General features: G+C 42.2%; 2 protein-coding genes across 5 annotated transcripts in view; one reads left to right on the top strand and one right to left on the bottom strand.

Moving 5' to 3' along the window:
• slc44a1a (solute carrier family 44 member 1a) overlaps positions 1-19,169 on the bottom strand; it is a 40,865-nt gene extending 21,696 nt beyond the window's left edge. The window contains exons 1-2 of one of the 4 annotated variants that reach the window (XR_014740917.1): positions 18,929-19,167; positions 18,767-18,825 (exon numbers count right to left, since the gene is read on the bottom strand). Coding sequence is in view for 2 of the 4 variants with exons in the window: in XM_084686774.1 (XP_084542900.1) it covers positions 18,767-18,825; positions 18,929-19,031 (162 nt within the window). In the remaining 2 variants the exon portion in view is untranslated. Of the gene's footprint in view, positions 1-18,766; positions 18,830-18,928 lie in introns of all 4 variants that reach the window. The other 3 variants (XR_014740919.1, XM_084686774.1, XM_084686772.1) reach the window with 3 other exon arrangements.
• LOC146236504 (uncharacterized) lies at positions 13,306-16,871 on the top strand (the record flags this gene model as incomplete). The annotated part of the gene is made up of 1 exon (XM_084686945.1): positions 13,306-16,871. A coding segment is annotated over one exon (3,177 nt), but the record flags the coding sequence as incomplete, so codon positions are not given.
• Positions 19,170-19,750: the final 581 nt, after the last annotated feature.

The following is a 19,750-nucleotide window of genomic DNA, read 5'->3' as shown; positions in this document are numbered from 1 at the left end:
ACAACCACAGCTGCTTTTACAACAACAGCTGCACCAGAAACAACCACGACTGCTTCTACAACAACTACAGCGGCACCAGAAACAACCACAGCAGCTCCAGCATCAACAAATGCTCCTACAACAACCACAGCAGCACCAGAAACAACCACAGCAGCTCCAGCATCAACAGATGCTCCTACAACAACCACAGCTGCTGCAACAACAACCACAACTGCTTCTACAACATCCACAGCTGCTCCAGCAACAACCACAGCTGTTCTTACAACAACTACAGCTGCTCCTTCAACAACAACAGCAAGTGCCGCGACAACCACAGCTGCTTCTACAGCAACAGCTGCACCAGAAACAACCACGACTGCTTCTACAACAACCACAGCGGCACCAGAAACAACCACAGCAGCTCCACTATCAACAGATGCTCATACAACAACCACAGTGGCTCTTACAACGACAACAGCAAGTGCTACAACAACCACACCTGCTCTTTCAACAACCACAGCTGCTCCTACAACAACCACAGCTGCTCCAACAACAACCGCAGCTCCTACAACCACAGCTATTTCTAAAACAACCGCTGCTGCTCCTTCAACAACCACAGCAAGTGTCGGTACAACCACAGCTGCTTTTACAACAACAGCTGCACCAGAAACAACCACGACTGCTTCTAAAACAACTACAGCGGTACCAGAAACAACCACAGCAGCTCCAGCATCAACATATGCTCCTACAACAACCACAGCAGCACCAGAAACAACCACAGCAGCTCCAGCATCAACAGATGCTCCTACAACAACCACAGCTGTTCTTACAACAACTACAGATGCTCCTTCAACAACAACAGCAAGTGCCGCGACAACCACAGCTGCTTCTACAGCAACAGCTGCACCAGAAACAACCACAACTGCTTCTATAACAACCACAGCGGCACCAGAAACAACCACAGCAGCTCCAGCATCAACAGATGCTCCTACAACAACCACAGCTGCTGCAACAACAACCACAGCTGCTTCTACAACATCCACAGCTGCTCCAGCAACAACCACAGCTGTTCTTACAACAACTACAGCTGCTCCTTCAACAACAACAGCAAGTGCCGCGACAACCACAGCTGCTTCTACAGCAACAGCTGCACCAGAAACAACCACGACTGCTTCTACAACAACCACAGCGGCACCAGAAACAACCACAGCAGCTCCACTATCAACAGATGCTCATACAACAACCACAGCTGTTCTTACAACAACTACAGATGCTCCTTCAACAACAACAGCAAGTGCCGCGACAACCACAGCTGCTTCTACAGCAACAGCTGCACCAGAAACAACCACAACTGCTTCTATAACAACCACAGCGGCACCAGAAACAACCACAGCAGCTCCAGCATCAACAGATGCTCCTACAACAACCACAGCTGCTGCAACAACAACCACAGCTGCTTCTACAACATCCACAGCTGCTCCAGCAACAACCACAGCTGTTCTTACAACAACTACAGCTGCTCCTTCAACAACAACAGCAAGTGCCGCGACAACCACAGCTGCTTCTACAGCAACAGCTGCACCAGAAACAACCACGACTGCTTCTACAACAACCACAGCGGCACCAGAAACAACCACAGCAGCTCCACTATCAACAGATGCTCATACAACAACCACAGTGGCTCTTACAACGACAACAGCAAGTGCTACAACAACCACACCTGCTCTTTCAACAACCACAGCTGCTCCTACAACAACCACAGCTGCTCCAACAACAACCGCAGCTCCTACAACCACAGCTATTTCTAAAACAACCGCTGCTGCTCCTTCAACAACCACAGCAAGTGTCGGTACAACCACAGCTGCTTTTACAACAACAGCTGCACCAGAAACAACCACGACTGCTTCTAAAACAACTACAGCGGTACCAGAAACAACCACAGCAGCTCCAGCATCAACATATGCTCCTACAACAACCACAGCAGCACCAGAAACAACCACAGCAGCTCCAGAATCAACAGATGCTCCTACAACAACCACAGCTGTTCTTACAACAACTACAGATGCTCCTTCAACAACAACAGCAAGTGCCGCGACAACCACAGCTGCTTCTACAGCAACAGCTGCACCAGAAACAACCACAACTGCTTCTATAACAACCACAGCGGCACCAGAAACAACCACAGCAGCTCCAGCATCAACAGATGCTCCTAAAACAACCATAGTGACTCCTACAACGACAACAGCAAGTGCTGCAACAACCACACCTGCTCTTTCAACAACCACAGCTGCTTCTACAACAACCACAGCTGTTCCTACAACAACTACAGCTGCTCCTTCAACAACAGCAAGTGCCACGACAACCACAGCTGCTTCTACAGCAACAGCTGCACCAGAAACAACCACGACTGCTTCTACAACAACCACAGCGGCAACAGAAACAACCACAGCAGCTCCAGCATCAACAGATGCTCCTACAACAACCACAGTGGCTCCTACAACGACAACAGCAAGTGCTGCAACAACCACACCTGCTCTTTCAACAACCACAGCTGCTTCTACAACAACCATTGCTGTTCCTACAACAACCACAGCTGTTCCAACAACAACCGCAGCTCCTACAACCACAGCTATTTCTACAACAACCGTTGCTGCTCCTTCAACAACCACAGCAAGTGTCGGTACAACCACAGCTGCTTTTACAACAACAGCTGCACCAGAAATAACCACGACTGCTTCTACAACAACTACAGTGGCACCAGAAACAACCACAGCAGCTCCAGCATCAACAGATGCTCCTACAACAACCACAGCAGCACCAGAAACAACCACAGCAGCTCCAGCATCAACAGATGCTCCTACAACAACCACAGCTGTTGCAACAACAACCACAGCTGCTCCTACAACAACCACAGCTGCTCCAGCAACAACCACAGCTGTCCCAGCAACAACCACAGCTGCTTCTACAACAACCCTGACTGCTCCTACAACAACCACAGCTGCTCCTACAACAACCACAGCTGCTGCAACAACAACCACAGCTGCTTCTACAATAATCACAGCTGCGCCTACAACAACCGCAGCTGCTGCAACAACAACCACAGCTGCTTCTACAACAACCATAGCTGCTCCAGCAACAACCACAGCTGTCCCAGCAACAACCACATTAGCTCTAACATCAACAGATGCACCTACAACTTCCACTGCTACTCCTACAAACACCACTGCTGCGCCTTCCACAACCACAGCTGCTTCTACAACAACCACAGGAGCTTCAACATCAACAGATGCTCCAACAACCACCACAGCTGCTCCTGCGACAACCACAGCTGCTCCTACAACAACCATAGCTGCTTCTACAACAACCTCTGCTGCTCATACAACAACCACAGCTAGTGCAACAACGAGCAATACCATTTCTACTGCAACCTCCACAGCTCATACAACAACAGCCGGTGCCACAACAAATGCTGCAGGTGCCACATCAAAAACCTTTCCTTCAACCACAGCTGGTGTCACAATAACCGCAACTTCTTCTACTGCCACTGTTACTTCCAAAACCACGGATGCTGCAACATCAACCCCAGTTGCTACTACAACTAAAGGTCATCCTACGACAAGTACATCTCACCCTATTACAGCAACAGCTGCTTCTTCATCGTCCACAGTAGTTTCCAAAACAACAGGTGCCTCAAAAACAACAACCAGTGCCACAAAAACAACTACTACTGGTAACACAAAAACAACTACTGCTGTTGTCAAGACAACCACAGTTGCAGCCTCAACTGGCATCAGCTACCAGTTTAGTATTCTTACAATCTGTGTAGCTTTAATAATCCAAACACTTTTCTAGAATGAGTTTTTCCAAGAGTGGCATGTGTTAGTACTTGTATAGTAATTTATAATATTTATTTTGAGTAATTATTTAATGTATGTATCAATAATAATGCTTTCAAAAAGCACAATGTTACATTTATGATAAGGCATAAACCTTGCTCAGTGCATTTAAGACTGCCTTTACTGTTGATGTTTCACATGTTTCAGGTTTTTCTAGTCCCTGTGCTGTACACTAATGCACTTCACAACTAAAACGATTATTTCCAAAGAAAGTTGCATGTCTTCTTAACCAAATGAATGTGTGCTCTTGCCATCTAGTTTTATTTTAACTGCGACTGTCTTCTTAACGAGGAGTGTTTTCTATTCATTTGTTATTTATTTATTGAATGAATCTTAATTTACAATAAAGTTCACTTAATAAAATGTTACTTTGCAATTAGATATATTGGTCCTCCATCTTTCTTTCACTCTCTGTGCTATGGTCAGAGCTAGTAAACCCAAGCACAAGACACAGACTCCAGACTCATACAGATTCAATTAAGGAGTAAGCGTTTAGGATGGCAGGGCAGGGTAAGAGGCAGGGTAGGCAGGCAGGCAGAAGGAAAACAGGGAGTGGTAACAAAACAACAGGAGAGAGATCAAATCAAAGTGGCCAAGAGAAAAAGTGACGTTGAAGGAAAAAAACAACAATCTGGGAATGAGTAATTCACAGTCTGTGTTACAGTCTTAGCATGGTGGACAGTCCAGTGAAGTCCTACCGGATGATACCCTCAAATGTTTTTGGTTCTGTTTTCTTTTCAACGCTGAAAATAGTATTTGACTACTAAAGATGCTTCTAAAAGGGTAATGCTGGCCTTTGGTGTGTGACTTCTCCCTACTGCTCTGACCAAAACGTTCAGTGGTTATCACAATGGTTATTGATTTCACATTAATATCAGCTTTTGTGAGGCCTCCAAGTTAATATTTAAGTAAGGGTATCCATCATCTGTTAGAAGCCTAAGTCAAAAAAGTCACTAGATTCACAGTTGGGCAGTTTTGTTGCGATCAAAGTCTCAGTCCTGTAAGTCTTAGTAGCGGTTCAACAGCTGAATAAAGGAAGATGGCTTAATCAAGGACTTAGTGACTAGTAAAGGATATCATTGTTTGTTTAGCTCTTGAGTATAAAAGTAATGATGGATGCATATTCAAAGTTGAAGTGAATTATTATCAAAAGGTTTATTCCTTGCCATTAAGTTAAAACAATTAGTGCCAGGGACTAACACACCAAGAAGTCCCCCTCTTTAAAGTACCTTTGCAGATGGATTTACAATTTACTCAAGGTTTGATTAAGAGTCTGGTTTTGCAACTTTAATGTGTGAAGAAAAACATTAAGGGAAGTATATATATATATATATATATATATATATATATATATATATATATATATATATATGATAGAGGTACTTATAAAATATGTCTATTGTTATCGAACATCCAAAGATTGAAATTCTGTCAGGATACAAAGACAATTAAGTTAAGTGAAATTATTTTGTTGTAAACCAGTGAAGAGCATTAGAAACAGAACATAGAGAAACAGAACCAATCCAAATGTACAATAACGAGCCTATAGGTGTATATGTGGAGAAGTATTAAAGAACCTTATGGCCCTTGGCAAAAAATAATAATAATGTTTATTTGAGCTAACCACTGAAAATGTTTGAACAGTCTGTTGCTGAACTTGCTTCTCCTAATGTGAAGAGCTGCAAGTAAAAAATGATGCAAGTTATTATTTGGGTTGACAAATCTTGAAATGATTCCACTTTGTGTTTTTGGTTTGGGGAAGTGATTAGTCATCATTATAAGGTATATAATAATTGTCTGATATTAATAGATTTTACATACGTAGGGAGAGTGACAAGATATGACACAGGTGCAGGTAATAAGCACTGTAAAGTGTCAGAAATGGGTGTGTGATCAACAAACAAGGGTGTGTCCAATTGAATACTTTAACGTGACGTTTCTTGCTTATTGCCTCAAAGCGTATTTCTGTCATGTGAATACTAAGAAATGTCATGAACTGCATACTTACATTTATTTCAAAGTTGCAATTTTTGTAGTTGTTCAAAAGCTTGTTGGTGCAACATGGAAACATGACAATTTGTTGTGAAATCCTTCACAGCTGGTCACTCTGCCTTTACTTTGCCTTACTCCCCCGTAGAGGGCGTAGTAGACCTATGTCCTCTTACACTTTTAACAATTACTTTGTTAAATGACAACTTGCCCAAGAATGTTCTTGGTGTGTCAAGATGGACTGATGATAATAATGTGATGTCACAACACTGTAAGGAGAAAGGCATGGTATGTCTGCCCAATTCCCCCCTGATTTTCCCTTACATACAAAACTCTCTTCTGATGTCATACAGGTGTATACCTGCTCAATAAAAGCTCATGCTGAAGAGACCAAGACAGACTTGAAGAACACAGCGGGAGAGAAGTTGACGAGAGAGGATCTCTGAATTTGTTGACTGAATATTTAAACTCCTGTTAATATTGGTAAGTATTCAAATCTTTTAAACTGAATAGTTATCAGAATGTTTTTATAATTCTGGTCATAAAGAAATGTATTAATGTTAAAAACATCTGTATTAATAACATATGATAAGTGTATTTAAACGTAATGAATACAAATTAATATTGAGGTAAAGGTTGAATGAATGATCACCATTTCATGCCATCTTAAACTGACTTCTGAATTACAGCAATTTCAATGTTGTGACTGGAATACATGATACTTGTAAAATGTTGATAATGTTTAATATTATTATACTGAAAATACAAAGAAGCACTAGACTTAAGTGACTGACAAATACATAACTGCAAAATGTATCATTAATTCAATGAAGTTAAGTACAAAACATTTATGATTTTATTTATTTATTTTCAGAATCAAAGGAAACAATTGAAAAATGATTGGAAATAAAATGCTTCTGCTACTTCTGATTATTAGTAAGTGATTTTTATATGTATTATAATGGCATTGAACTGAGGTAAATCATTTATATTTTCAATTTCAAAGATTTGACAATAATCAGCATTGATCAAATTTAAATAGGTTTGGGGAGCTGTCAAACAACAACTCCCACAACAACCACGGCTGCTCCGACAGCAACCCGTGCAGCTCCTACAACAGCCACAGCTGTTCCCGCAACAACCACAACAGTGCCAACATCAACATATGCTCCTACAACAACCAATGCTGATCCTACAACAACCATAGCTAGTGCCGAGACAACCACAGCTGTCCCATCAATAACCACAATAGCGCCAACATCAACAGATATTCCTACAACAACCACAGCGGCTCCGACAACAACCAAAGCTGCTCCTACAACAACCACAGCTGCTTCTACAACAACCACAGCGAGTGCTGCAACAACCACAGCTGTCCCAGAAACATCAACAGCTGCTCCTACAACAACCACAGCTGTTTATACGACAACCACAGCAGCTCCAATATCAATAGATGCTCCTATAACAACAACCACTGCTGCTCCTTCAACAGCCACAGCAAGTGCCGGTACAACCACAGGTGCTTCTACAACAGCTGCTCCTACAACAACCACAGCGGTACCAGAAACAACCACAGCCGCTCCAACAACAACAGATGCTCCAACAACAACCACAGTGGCTCCTACAACAACGACAGCAAGTGCTGCAACAACCACAGCTGTTCCTACAACAACCACACCTGCTTCTACAACAACTACAGCTGCTGCTACAACAACCACAGCTGCTCTTATCACAACAACAGCTGTCCCTACAACAGCCACAGTTGCATCTGTAACATCAACCGCATCTACCACAGCAGAAACAGCTGGAGGTTCCACAACAGCAAGCGGCGGAGGTTCCACAACAACAGCCGGTGCCACAACAACTGCTGCAGGTGCCACAACAACAACTTCTCCTTCAACCACAGCTGGTGGCACAATAACCGCAACTTCTTCTACTGCCACTGTAACTTCCAAAGCCACAGATGCTGCAACATCAACCCCAGTTGCTACTACAACTAAAGGTCTTCCAACGACAAGTACATCTCACCCTATTACAGCAACAGCTGCTTCTTCATCGTCCACAGTAGTTTCCAAAACAACAGGTGCCTCAAAAACAACAACCAGTGCCACAAAACCAACTACTACTGGTACCACAAAAACAACTACTGCTGTTGTCAGGACAACCACAGTTTTAGCCTCAACTGGCATCAGCTACTACCAGTTTAGTATTCTCACAATCTGTGTGGCTTTAATCATCCAAACACTTTTCTAGAATGAGTTTCTCCGATAGTGGCATGTATTTTATAGTACTTGTATAGTAATTTATATTATTTATTTTGAGTAATTATTTAATGTATTTATATATTACAATGTTTTCAAAAAGCAGAATGTTACATTTAGGATATAGCATAAACCTTGCTCAGCGCATTTAGACTGCCTTTACTGTTGATGTTTCACTTATTTCAGGTTTTTCTAGTCCCTGTGCTGTACCTTAATGCACTTTACAACTAAAGTCATTAGTGTGCTTTCCAAAGAAAGTTGTGCGTCTTCTTAACCAAATGAATGTGTGCTATTGCCATCTAGTTTTTTTTTTTTACTGCGATTGTCTTCTTAACTAAGAGTATTTTGTATTCATGTGTCCTTTATTCTTATTGAATGTCTGTTAATTTATAATAAAGTTCACTTAATAAAATGTTACTTTGCAATTAGATGTATTGGTCCTCCATCTTTCTTTCACTCTCTGTGCTATGGTCAGAGCTAGTAAACCCAAGTACAAGACACAGACTCCAGACTCATAGAGATTCAATTAAGGAGTAAGGGTTCAGGATGGCAGGACAGGGTAAGAGGCAGGGCAGGCAGGCAGGCAAATGGAAAACGGGGAGTGGTAACTAAACAACATGAGAGAGATATCAGAATCAAATCAAAGCGGCCGAGAGAAAAAGTGACGTTGAAGTACTAAACAACAATCTGGGAATGAAGCCGAGGTAGAACTAATGCATGGGAGGATGATTGACAGGTGTGTACACAGAGCAGGTGGAGTGGATGTTGTTATATAGATGGCAATGGAGCCTGAAGTCCCACCCACACACGTAAACACTCAGACAGAGACAGACAGGGGAGAGAGAGCCGGGCAACCGACGAGGTGGAGATAATCAGATATATTTAGTGCTACAACCTAGGAGCATCGTGAGGACCATCAGCACTGCGGACAGCGGCACCAGCAGGAAAAGGGACTTCTCATTGATGGGTGATTCTTCTCCTTCCCACCTTCGAGTCAGTTGTGTAGAGCCGTCGCTGCCACTCATCAGCTAATCGAGAGAGGATGAGTTCAAAGCTCAGGAGATATCACAGAAGGGAGTTTGACGTGGAGCAGAGAGCGTAAGGTTGAGAGCCGGACTCCAGCAGTGACAAACTGTTACGCAAACCAGCGTTTACTCTGTGTCACAGTCTTAGCCCTGTGGTCCAGTGAAGTCCACCCGGATGATATTCTAAAATGTTTTTGCTGCTGTTTTCTTTCCTACATTTGCTAAAAACATTATTAAAGAAACATTATTAACTAATAAAGATGCTTCTAAAAGGGTAAAGATTGCCTTTGTTGTCTGACTTCTCCCTACCGTTGTGTATGGCTCTGACCAAAACGTTCTGTGGTTATCTCAATGGCTATTCATTTTACATTAACATCAGCTTTTGTGAGGCCTCTGAGACACATTCAAAGTTGAAGTTAATTATTATCAACAGGTTTATTCCTTGCCATCAAATTAAAACATTTAGTGTCAGGGGCTAACACACCAGGAAGTCCCCATCTTTACAGTACCTTTGCAGGTGGCTTTACAATTTACCTAAGATTTGATTTACAGTCTGGTTTTGCAACTTTAAGGTGTAAAGAAAAGCATCAAGGGGAAGTACAGTTTTCATTTATGAGGCAAATAACAAAATGTATGCAAACAACACATACAAAACTTTTAAATAGCTTGTAAGTCTGCACTAAATAACATTTAAACGGTAAAAGGACCTTACTTTTTTCTTTTAACTTTTTCTGATCCTAACAGTTAACTCCCTTAAAGAAAGATTTTATACATGATTACCACACAAAGACAATAAGATAGCAGGAATTAAACAGTAAATGAAAACAGGCATTGTTTCTTTGAAATTAATGTAATTGACATCTGTCTAGTACTATGCCAAAAGCTGACATTAGGCACTTCTGTGTCCGATATATATATGATAGAGGTATTTATAAAAATATTCCTATTGTTATAGAACATCCAGAGATTGAAATGATGTCATGATACAAAAATAATTAAGTTATGTGAAATGATTTTGTTGTAAACAAGTGAAGAGCATTCCAATAGAAACAGAACCAATCCAAATATACAATAACGAGCCCATAGGTGTATATGTGGATAAATATTAAAGAACCTCATGGCCCTTGGCAAAAAGATAAAATAATGTTTATTTGAGCTAACCACTGAACATTTTTTAACCACTGAACATTTTTGAACATTCTGTTGCTGAACTTGCTTCTTCTAATGTGAATTGAAATGATTCGACTTTGGTTCAGGGAAATGATTAGTGATCATTATAAGGTTTAGAATTTGTCTGATATTAATAGATGTTACATACGTAGGAACAGTGACAAGATATGACACAGGTAACAAGCACTGTATTGTATCAGAAATGGGTGTGTGATAAACAAACAAGGGTGTTACCAAATGAATATTTGAACATGATGTTTCTTGCTTATTGTCTCAAAGCATATTTCTGTAAAGTGAATATTAAAAAATATTATGAACTGCATACTTCAAACATTCATTTCAAAGTTAGAATTTTTTGAAGAATACATTATTCAGGAGGATTAACAGTAGTTGTTCAATAACAAGTTGGTACAACTTGGAAACATAACCATTTTATCTAACATATATAGCTTTTAACAATGACTTTGGTAAAGGACCACTTGGCCAACAATTTTCTTGGTGTGTCAAGATGGACTGATGATGATAATGTGATGTCACAACACTGAAAAGAGAAAGGCATGGTATGTCTCTGCCCAATTCCACCCTATTTTTCCCTTACATACGAAACTCTCTTCTGATGTCATACAGGTGGATACCTGCTCAATAAAAGCTCATGCTGAAGAGACCAAGACAGACTTGAAGAACACAGCGGGAGAGAAGAAGTTGACGAGAGAGGATCTCTGAATTTGTTGACTGAATATTTAAACTCCTGTTAATATTGGTAAGCATTCAAATATTTTAAACTGAATAGTTATCAGAATGTTTTTTTAATTCTGGTCATAAAGAAATGTATTAATGTTAAAAACATCTGTATTAATAACATATGATAAGTGTATTTAAACGTAATGAATACAAATTAATATTGAGGTAAAGGTTGAATGAATAATCACCATTCCATGCTATCTTAAACTGACATCTGAATGACAGCAATTTCAATGTTGTTACAGGAATGCATGATGCTTGTAAAATGTTGATAATGTTTCATATTATTATTCTGAAAATACAAAGAAACACTAGATTTATGTGACTGACTATCAAATACATAACTGTCTAATGTCTCTTTAATTCAATGAAGTTGAGTAAACATCATTCATATATTTATTTATTTTCAGAATCGAAGGAAAATTTTGAAAAATGATTGGACAGAAAATGCTTCTGCTACTTCTGATTATTAGTAAGTGATTTTTAAATTAATTCTTCTAGCATTGAACTGAGGTAAATCATTTACATTTTCAATTTCAAACGTTTGAAAATAATCAGCATTGCTCAACTTTCACAACTCTAGCTGTCCCAGGAACAACCAGAGCTGCTCTTACAACAACTACTGCTGCTGATCCTACAATAATCACAGCTGCGCCTACAACAACCACAGCTGCTGCAACAACAACCACAGCTGCATCTACAACAACCATAGCTGCTCCAGTAACAACCACATCTGCTCCAGCAACAACCACAGCTGTTCTTACAACAACCACTGCTGCTCCTTCAACAACAACAGCAAGTGCCGCGACAACCACAGCTGCTTCTACAGCAACAGCTACACCAGAAACAACCACGACTGCTTCTACAACAACCACAGCGGCACCAGAAACAACCACAGCAGCTCCAGCATCAACAGATGCTCCTATAACAACCACAGCGGCACCAGAAACAACCACAGCAGCTCCAGCATCAACAGATGCTCCTACAACAACCACAGCTGCTGCAACAACAACCACAGCTGCTCCAGCAACAACCACAGCTGTCCCAGCAACAACCACAGCTGCTTCTACAACAACCACAGCAGCTCCTACAACAACCACAAATGTCCAAGCAGCAACCACAACAGCACTAACATCAACAGATGCTACTACAACAACCCCGACTGCTCCTACAACAACCACAGCTGCTCCTACAACAACCACTGCTAGTGCCTCAACAACCACAGCCGTCCCAGAAACAACAACAGCAGCTCCAACATCGACCACAGCTGCTTCTACAACAACCACAGCTGCTCCAGCAACAACCACAGCTTCTCCAGCAACAACCACAGCTGTTCTTACAACAACCACTGCTGCTCCTTCAACAACTACAGCAAGTGCTGCTACAGCCACAGCTGCTTTTACAGCAACAGCTGCACCAGAAACAACCACGACTGCTTCTAGAACAACCACAGCGGCACCAGAAACAACCACAGCAGCTCCAGCATCAACAGATGCTCCTACAACAACCACAGCGGCACCAGAAACAACCACAGCAGCTCCAGCATCAACAGATGCTCCTACAACAACCACAGCTGCTCCTACAACAACCACAGCTGCTCCTAGAACAACCACTGCTAGTGCCGCAACAACCACAGCTGTCCCAGAAACAACAACAGATGCTCCTACATCGACCACACCTGCTTCTACAACAACATCTGCTCCAGCAACAACCACTGCTGCTCCTTCAACAACAACAGCAAGTGCCGCTACAACCACAACTGCTTCTACAGCAACAGCTGCACCAGAAACAACCACAGCTGGTTCTACAACAACCACAGCAGCTCCTACAACAACCACAAATGTCCCAGCAACAACCAAAACAGCACTAACATCAACAGATGCTACTACATCAACCACAGCTGCTCCTACAACAACCACAGCTGCTCCTACAACAACCACTGCTAGTGCCGCAACAACCACAGCCGTGCCAGAAACAACCACAGCTGGTCCTACATCAACCACAGCTGCTTCTACAACAACCACAGCTGCTCCAGCAACAACCACAGCTGCTCCAGCAACAACCACAGCTGCTCCAGCAACAACCACAGCTGTTCTAACAACAACCACTGCTGCTCCTTCAACAACAACAGCAAGTGCCACTACAACCACAACTGCTTCTACAGCAACAGCTGCACCAGAAACAAGGACGACTGCTTCTACAACAACCACAGTGGCACCACAAACAACAACAGCAGCTCCAGCATCAACAGATGCTCCTATAACAACCACAGCGGCACCAGAAACAACCACAGCAGCTCCAGCATCAACAGATGCTCCTACAACAACCACAGTGGCTCCTACAACAACAACAGCAAGTGCTGCAACAACCACAGCTGCTCTTTCAACAACCACAGCTGCTTCTACAACAACCACAGTGTTTCCTACAACAACCACAGCTGCTCCAACAACAACCACAGCTCCTACAACCAAAGCTATATCTACAACAACCTCTGCTGCTCCTTCAACAACCACAGCAAGTGCCGGTACGACCACAGCTGCTTTTACAACAACCACTGCACCAGAAACAACCACGACTGCTTCTACAACAACTACAGCAGCACCAGAAACAACCACAGCAGCTCCAGCATCAACAGATGCTCCTACAAAAACCACAGCGGCACCAGAAACAACCACAGCAGCTCCAGCATCAACAGACACCCCTGCAACAACCACAGCTGCTGCAACAACAACCACAGCTGCTTCTACAACAACCACAGCTGCTCCAGCAACAACCACAGCTGTCCCGGCAACAACCAAAGCTGGTTCTTCAACAACCACAGCAGCTCCAACAACAACCACAAATGTCCCAGCAACAACCAAAACAGCACTAACATCAACAGATGCTACTACATCAACCACAGCTGCTCCTACAACAACCACAGCTGCTCCTACAACAACCACTGCTAGTGCCGCAACAACCACAGCCGTCCCAGAAACAACAACAGCTGGTCCTACATCAACCACAGCTGCTTCTACAACAACCACACCTGCTCCAGCAACAACCACAGCTGTTCTTACAACAACCACTGCTGCTCCTTCAACAACAACAGCAAGTGCCGCTACAACCACAACTACTTCTACAGCAACAGCTGCACCAGAAACAACAACGACTGTTTCTACAACAACCACAGTGGCTCCACAAACAACCACAGCAGCTCCAGCATCAACAGATGCTCCTACAACAACCACAGCGGGTGCCGCAACAACCACAGCCGTCCCAGAAACAACAACAGCTGGTCCTACATCAACCACAGCTGCTTCTACAACAACCACAGCTGCTCCAGCAACAACCACAGCTGCTCCAGCAACAACCACAGCTGTTCTTACAACAACCACTGCTGCTCCTTCAACAACAACAGCAAGTGCCGCTACAACCACAACTGCTTCTACAGCAACAGCTGCACCAGAAACAACCACAGTGGCACCACAAACAACCACAGCAGCTCCAGCATCAACAGATGCTCCTACAACAACCACAATGGCTCCTACAACAACAACAGCAAGTGCTGAAACGACCACAGCTGCTCTTTCAACAACCACAGCTGCCTCTACAACAACCACAGCTGCTCTTTCAACAACCACAGCTGCCTCTACAACAACCACAGCTGTTCCTACAACAACCACAGCTGCTCCAACAACAACCACAGCTCCTACAACCAAAGCTATATCTACAACAACCACAGCTGCTCCTACAACAACCACTGCTAGTGCCGCAACAACCACAGCCGTCCCAGAAACAACAACAGCTGGTCCTACATCAACCACAGCTGCTTCTACAACAACCACAGCTGCTCCAGCAACAACCACAGCTGCTCCAGCAACAACCACAGCTGTTCTTACAACAACCACTGCTGCTCCTTCAACAACAACAGCAAGTGCCGCTACAACCACAACTGCTTCTACAGCAACAGCTGCACCAGAAACAACCACGACTGCTTCTACAACAACTACAGCGGCACCAGAAACAACCACAGCAGCTTCAACATCAACAGATGCTCCTACAACAACCACAGTGGCTCCTATAACAACAACAGCAAGTGCTGCAACAACCACAGCTGCTCTTTCAACAAACACAGCTGTTTCTACAACAACCACAGTTGTTCCTACAACAACCACAGCTGCTGCAACAACTACCACAGCTGTACATACTACAACGACAGCTGCTCCAACAACCACAATGGCTCCTACAACAACCACAGGTGCTTCTAAAACAACCACAGCTGCTCCTAAATCATCAGCTACTCCTACAACAACCACAGCTGCTGTAACAACAACCTCAGCTACTTCTCCAACAACCACACTTGTTGCTACAACAACCACTGCTGCTCCTACAACAACCTTAGCTGCTGTCATACCAACCACAGCTGCTTCTACAACAACCTTAGCTGCTGCAACAACAACCACAGCTGTACCTACTACAATGTCAGCTGCTCCTATAACAACCACAGCTGCTCCTTCAACAACCACAGGTGCTTCTACAACAACCACAGCTGCTCCTACAACCACAGCTGCTGCAACAACAACATCTGCTCCTACAACCACAGCTGCTTCTACAACAACCACAGCAGCTCCTCCAACAATCACAAATGTCCCAGCAACAACCACAACAGCACTAACATCAACACATGCTCCTACAACAACCACAGCTGCTCCGACAACAACTACAGCTATTCCCACAACAATCACTGCTGTTCTTACAACAACCACAGCTACTCCTACTACAAGAACGACAGATGGTGCCACTACAACCACCGTTACTCCTACAACCACCACAGCTGTCCCTACAACAACCACAACTGCATCTAAAACATCAACATCACCTATGACAACAACAACATCCACAGGATCCAGAACAACAGCAGTAACAGATGCCACAACAAGTGCCACAGGTGCCACAACAACCACACATTCTCCTTCTACCACTGTTATTTCCAAAACCACAGACGCCAAAACATCAACCACTGGTACTACTACAACTACAGCTCTTCCTACGACAAGTACATCTCACCCTACAATAACCACAGGTGCTTCTTCATCAACCACAGTGGTTCCCACAACAAAAGGTGTCTCAAAAACAACAACCAGTGCCACAAAAACAACAGCCGGTGGTACCACAACAACAACAGCCGGTATCACAACAACAAAGGCCACAGGTGGAACAACAATCACAAACACTGTCACAAAAACAACAGCTGTGACAAAGACAGCAGCCAGTAGTTTGCCAGTAAATACATCTATTAAAACCACAACTACTGCTGGTACTACAAAAAAAACTACTGCTGTTGTCAAGACAACCACAGCTGCTGCCTCAACTGGCATCAGCTACAAGTTTAGTTTTCTGACAATCTGTGTAGCTTTAATCATTCAAATACTTTTCTAGAATGAGCGTCTAGTTATAGTTTAGAATGTAAAGTCACTTTGGATTAAGAAGTTACAAGGCCAATGGAAAACTGTCTCCTAAAATAGCATGTGTTTAATGCGGTATAAATGTTGTAATATATTATTTATTGTATTTATTAAATGTATTTATCAATTATAAATCTGTCAAAAACCACAAAGTGCACTAATGCACTTCATAACTTGATTAATGTGTTTTCCAAAAACATTTTTAAGTCTTCTTGACTATACAAACTCCTGTGCCCTTGGCATCTTGTTTTATTTCATTGTGACTTCCTTCTCAATTAGAATGAGGGTTTTGTATTATTTGGTGCTTTATTCCTATCATGTTATTTTACTATTCATTTAATAAAATATTATTGTGAATTTTCATTTATTGGTCCTCCCTTTTTCTTTCACTTTCTGTGCTATGGTCAGAGCTAGTAAACCCAAGCACAAGACACAGACTCCAGAATCATACAGATTCAATGAAGAAGTAAGGGTGTTAGGATGTCATGTCAAGATGACAGGCAGGGTAGGTATGCAGGTAGATGGGATCTGGGGAGTGGAAAGTGTAGCCGATGTAGATTGGTTAAACTCAATTCCTCAGGTATGCATACAGCCAACCCGCGCCAGCAAATCCATTTTTTACAGCTGCCAGAACAGTCAGAGAAGCCACAGCAACGGCTGTTGGTGACAGCACAGCAACAGCACCAGTAGCAGCAGGTTCTACAACCAGTCACACAAGGAACACAGCCGTGGGTGCCGCAGCAATCACAAATGCAATCACAAAAACCAGAGCTACTGGTATTTCAGCAAGCACGTCTATTCAAACGTCAACAACAACTGCTGGTACCACACACACAGCTACTGCTGGTTCCACAAAAACAGCTACTGCTGGTTCCACAAAAACAACTGCTGGTGTCAAGACAACCAGAGTTGCTGCCTCATCAGGGATAAACTACTTCAGTCTTTTAAACAATCTGTGTAGCTTTAATCCTACAAATCCTATGTAGCTTTAATCCTAGTTAAGTACTTAATTAGAATAAATGTATTGTTATAGTTCATTCAAATCTAGTCACATCTGTATGTTTAAACAATTTGGTAAAACCTTGAGCAAGGACCAAAGTGTTTAGAAGTTACAACAAAGAACATTTCTAAACCAGTAAAAACACTGTCTCCGGGTAGCAATATGCTTATATTTATCTATTATAATGTTCAAATGATATTAATTAATTATAATTAAAAGTTTTTTTGACTTCAAAATGTGTATTTTGTGGCTCACCAAACTCAATCAAGCACTATCATGAGGCAACCCTTATTTATTGTTCTAAATTCAATAAACCTTTGTGACTTTTCCCCTAAAGATTGGTGGATGCCCTGCCATCCCTTGGCGCCCTAGCATAAGTTATTTATATTTTCACTCTACAAATACTTATCAGTTATCAAATAGTTACAGCCCAAAATTAGACGACTACGTTGTGTAGAGACATTTTCCTTGCTCAGAACCAGACTTTGGATTCTTTATACCCAGTACTAACCAAATCTAAGACAGGGCTGTTGTAGAACCAGTTAAGAAACAAAACTATAACCATTCAGTGCTTGGGTAAAGCTTTTTTCCCATGACAATTACAAACTTCTCAAGTAGTATGCAGAAATATTGACAAGCTGTAAAGCATGACTAACTAAAAGTGGGTCACAAAAAATACCAATGGCAGTCAATAACAGGACCACTCCCAATATTCACATTCAACTTGTTAAACAAGTTTGGGTAATTGCAGTTTGCTGCATCAATGTCCCTTAGCACAAAGCATAGACATGAGTAATACAACACACCTTAATATATAAGTTGTATATAAGCCCAACTTTTTTTAAATAACTCTATTTTGTGTGTTTTATAAGTGCTGTGTAGGCTACTTTTATGATTTAGTCAGGCCTACTTATAATCTCCATGGTGATAATGTCACCGCTACTCAACTGATGTCTGCAGGGGGAATGAACAGAGGGCCTTACGACATTGTTAAAAGTAGCTGTTGTTAATGTTAATGGAAGTTACTTATGCTGATTAAATCCTAACCCATTTGGCAGGTTGGAGTAAACACTAGGCCTAGCGTTATATAAATTACATCTCATATTACTCAAAACAAAAATAATCTGTATGATGTGGCATAATATATTGCAAATGCTTTATTGCAATATAGCCTAATCCTGTTGATATGCTGTTCCTCACAACCAGAGAAAAGATACAAAGCAGTCCTTGAGAAGCTAACTAATGGCTAATTACTAACCTGCTCTCCACCTTCTGGATGATGACTCAACGATCCAAATTGCAGAGGACACGCAAACTCTGGCTAGCATGAAGGCATGACGAAGAATATACGTTGGATACCACCTCACACTCTTTCAACAAAACAATGGCTACTAACAAACTTAGTAGTCACACCCGTTACCTTGCAGATGTGGCAGAATGGAATGGTTCTTGTGGTAGAACTGATGCTTGAATAAGTGCATAAACTTCTGATTTAGCTGGTTGGTTTCAATGACAATTACCATTTGTTTTGGTACAGGGTGAATTCAGGTAATCTGGGACATTGGGTAGCCTAATGTGCGACACCTAAACTCCAGAGCGTTTTCTTCCCTGCTATGACAATGTTTGGTACACAGAACTTTTACCTTAGGTTTGGCATGGATGTTATGTGGCTGAAGTCAGAAAACGTGATTGGTGTGGTGTCACAGGAAGTCAGCTCTAGTGTGGCACTATAGTCAATAAAGCTCCGATGAGAAAATGCATGCAAAAAATGTCCCATACCGATTTCACCCTACGTGTAACGATTGTTTTTTTTTGTTTGTTTGTTTGTTTGTTTTTGGGGGGGGGTGTTCCAATCAGAAGCATGTCACAACTTTGGATAACTTGAATTATAATGTTTTGTGTTCGTATATGACTTGATCTCTTGTGCGCGCCATGTGCCAATAGTGCACAGTGTAGGCTAACTTAGGCCGCAAGGTGAACCACGAAAAGTATTTTAGAAAATGAATCCCGCTCCACAGTCTGGCATCTACACAATCTTTTAGCTCATAAAAAAGAACGTGTCGTGCTAACCTACCAAAAAAAAGTTTGTAGCTGAAATTCCAGTCGATTGTTTAATGCTGAACTATCCATCTAACCATCCATCGTGCCACTCGGTTGACACAAATCAGCTACCTTATTGGTAATTGGTATAGAACGATCACGTGTCGAACCGTGCCACCAAAATCCTAATACGCTCTGAAGA

Source organism: Hypomesus nipponensis, chromosome 22 (assembly GCF_054491055.1).
Source record: "Hypomesus nipponensis isolate SF chromosome 22, ASM5449105v1, whole genome shotgun sequence".
NCBI lineage: Eukaryota > Metazoa > Chordata > Actinopteri > Osmeriformes > Osmeridae > Hypomesus > Hypomesus nipponensis.
The sequence above is the reverse complement of the archived record's forward strand: the minus strand, read 5'-3'. Positions and strand labels throughout refer to the sequence as shown.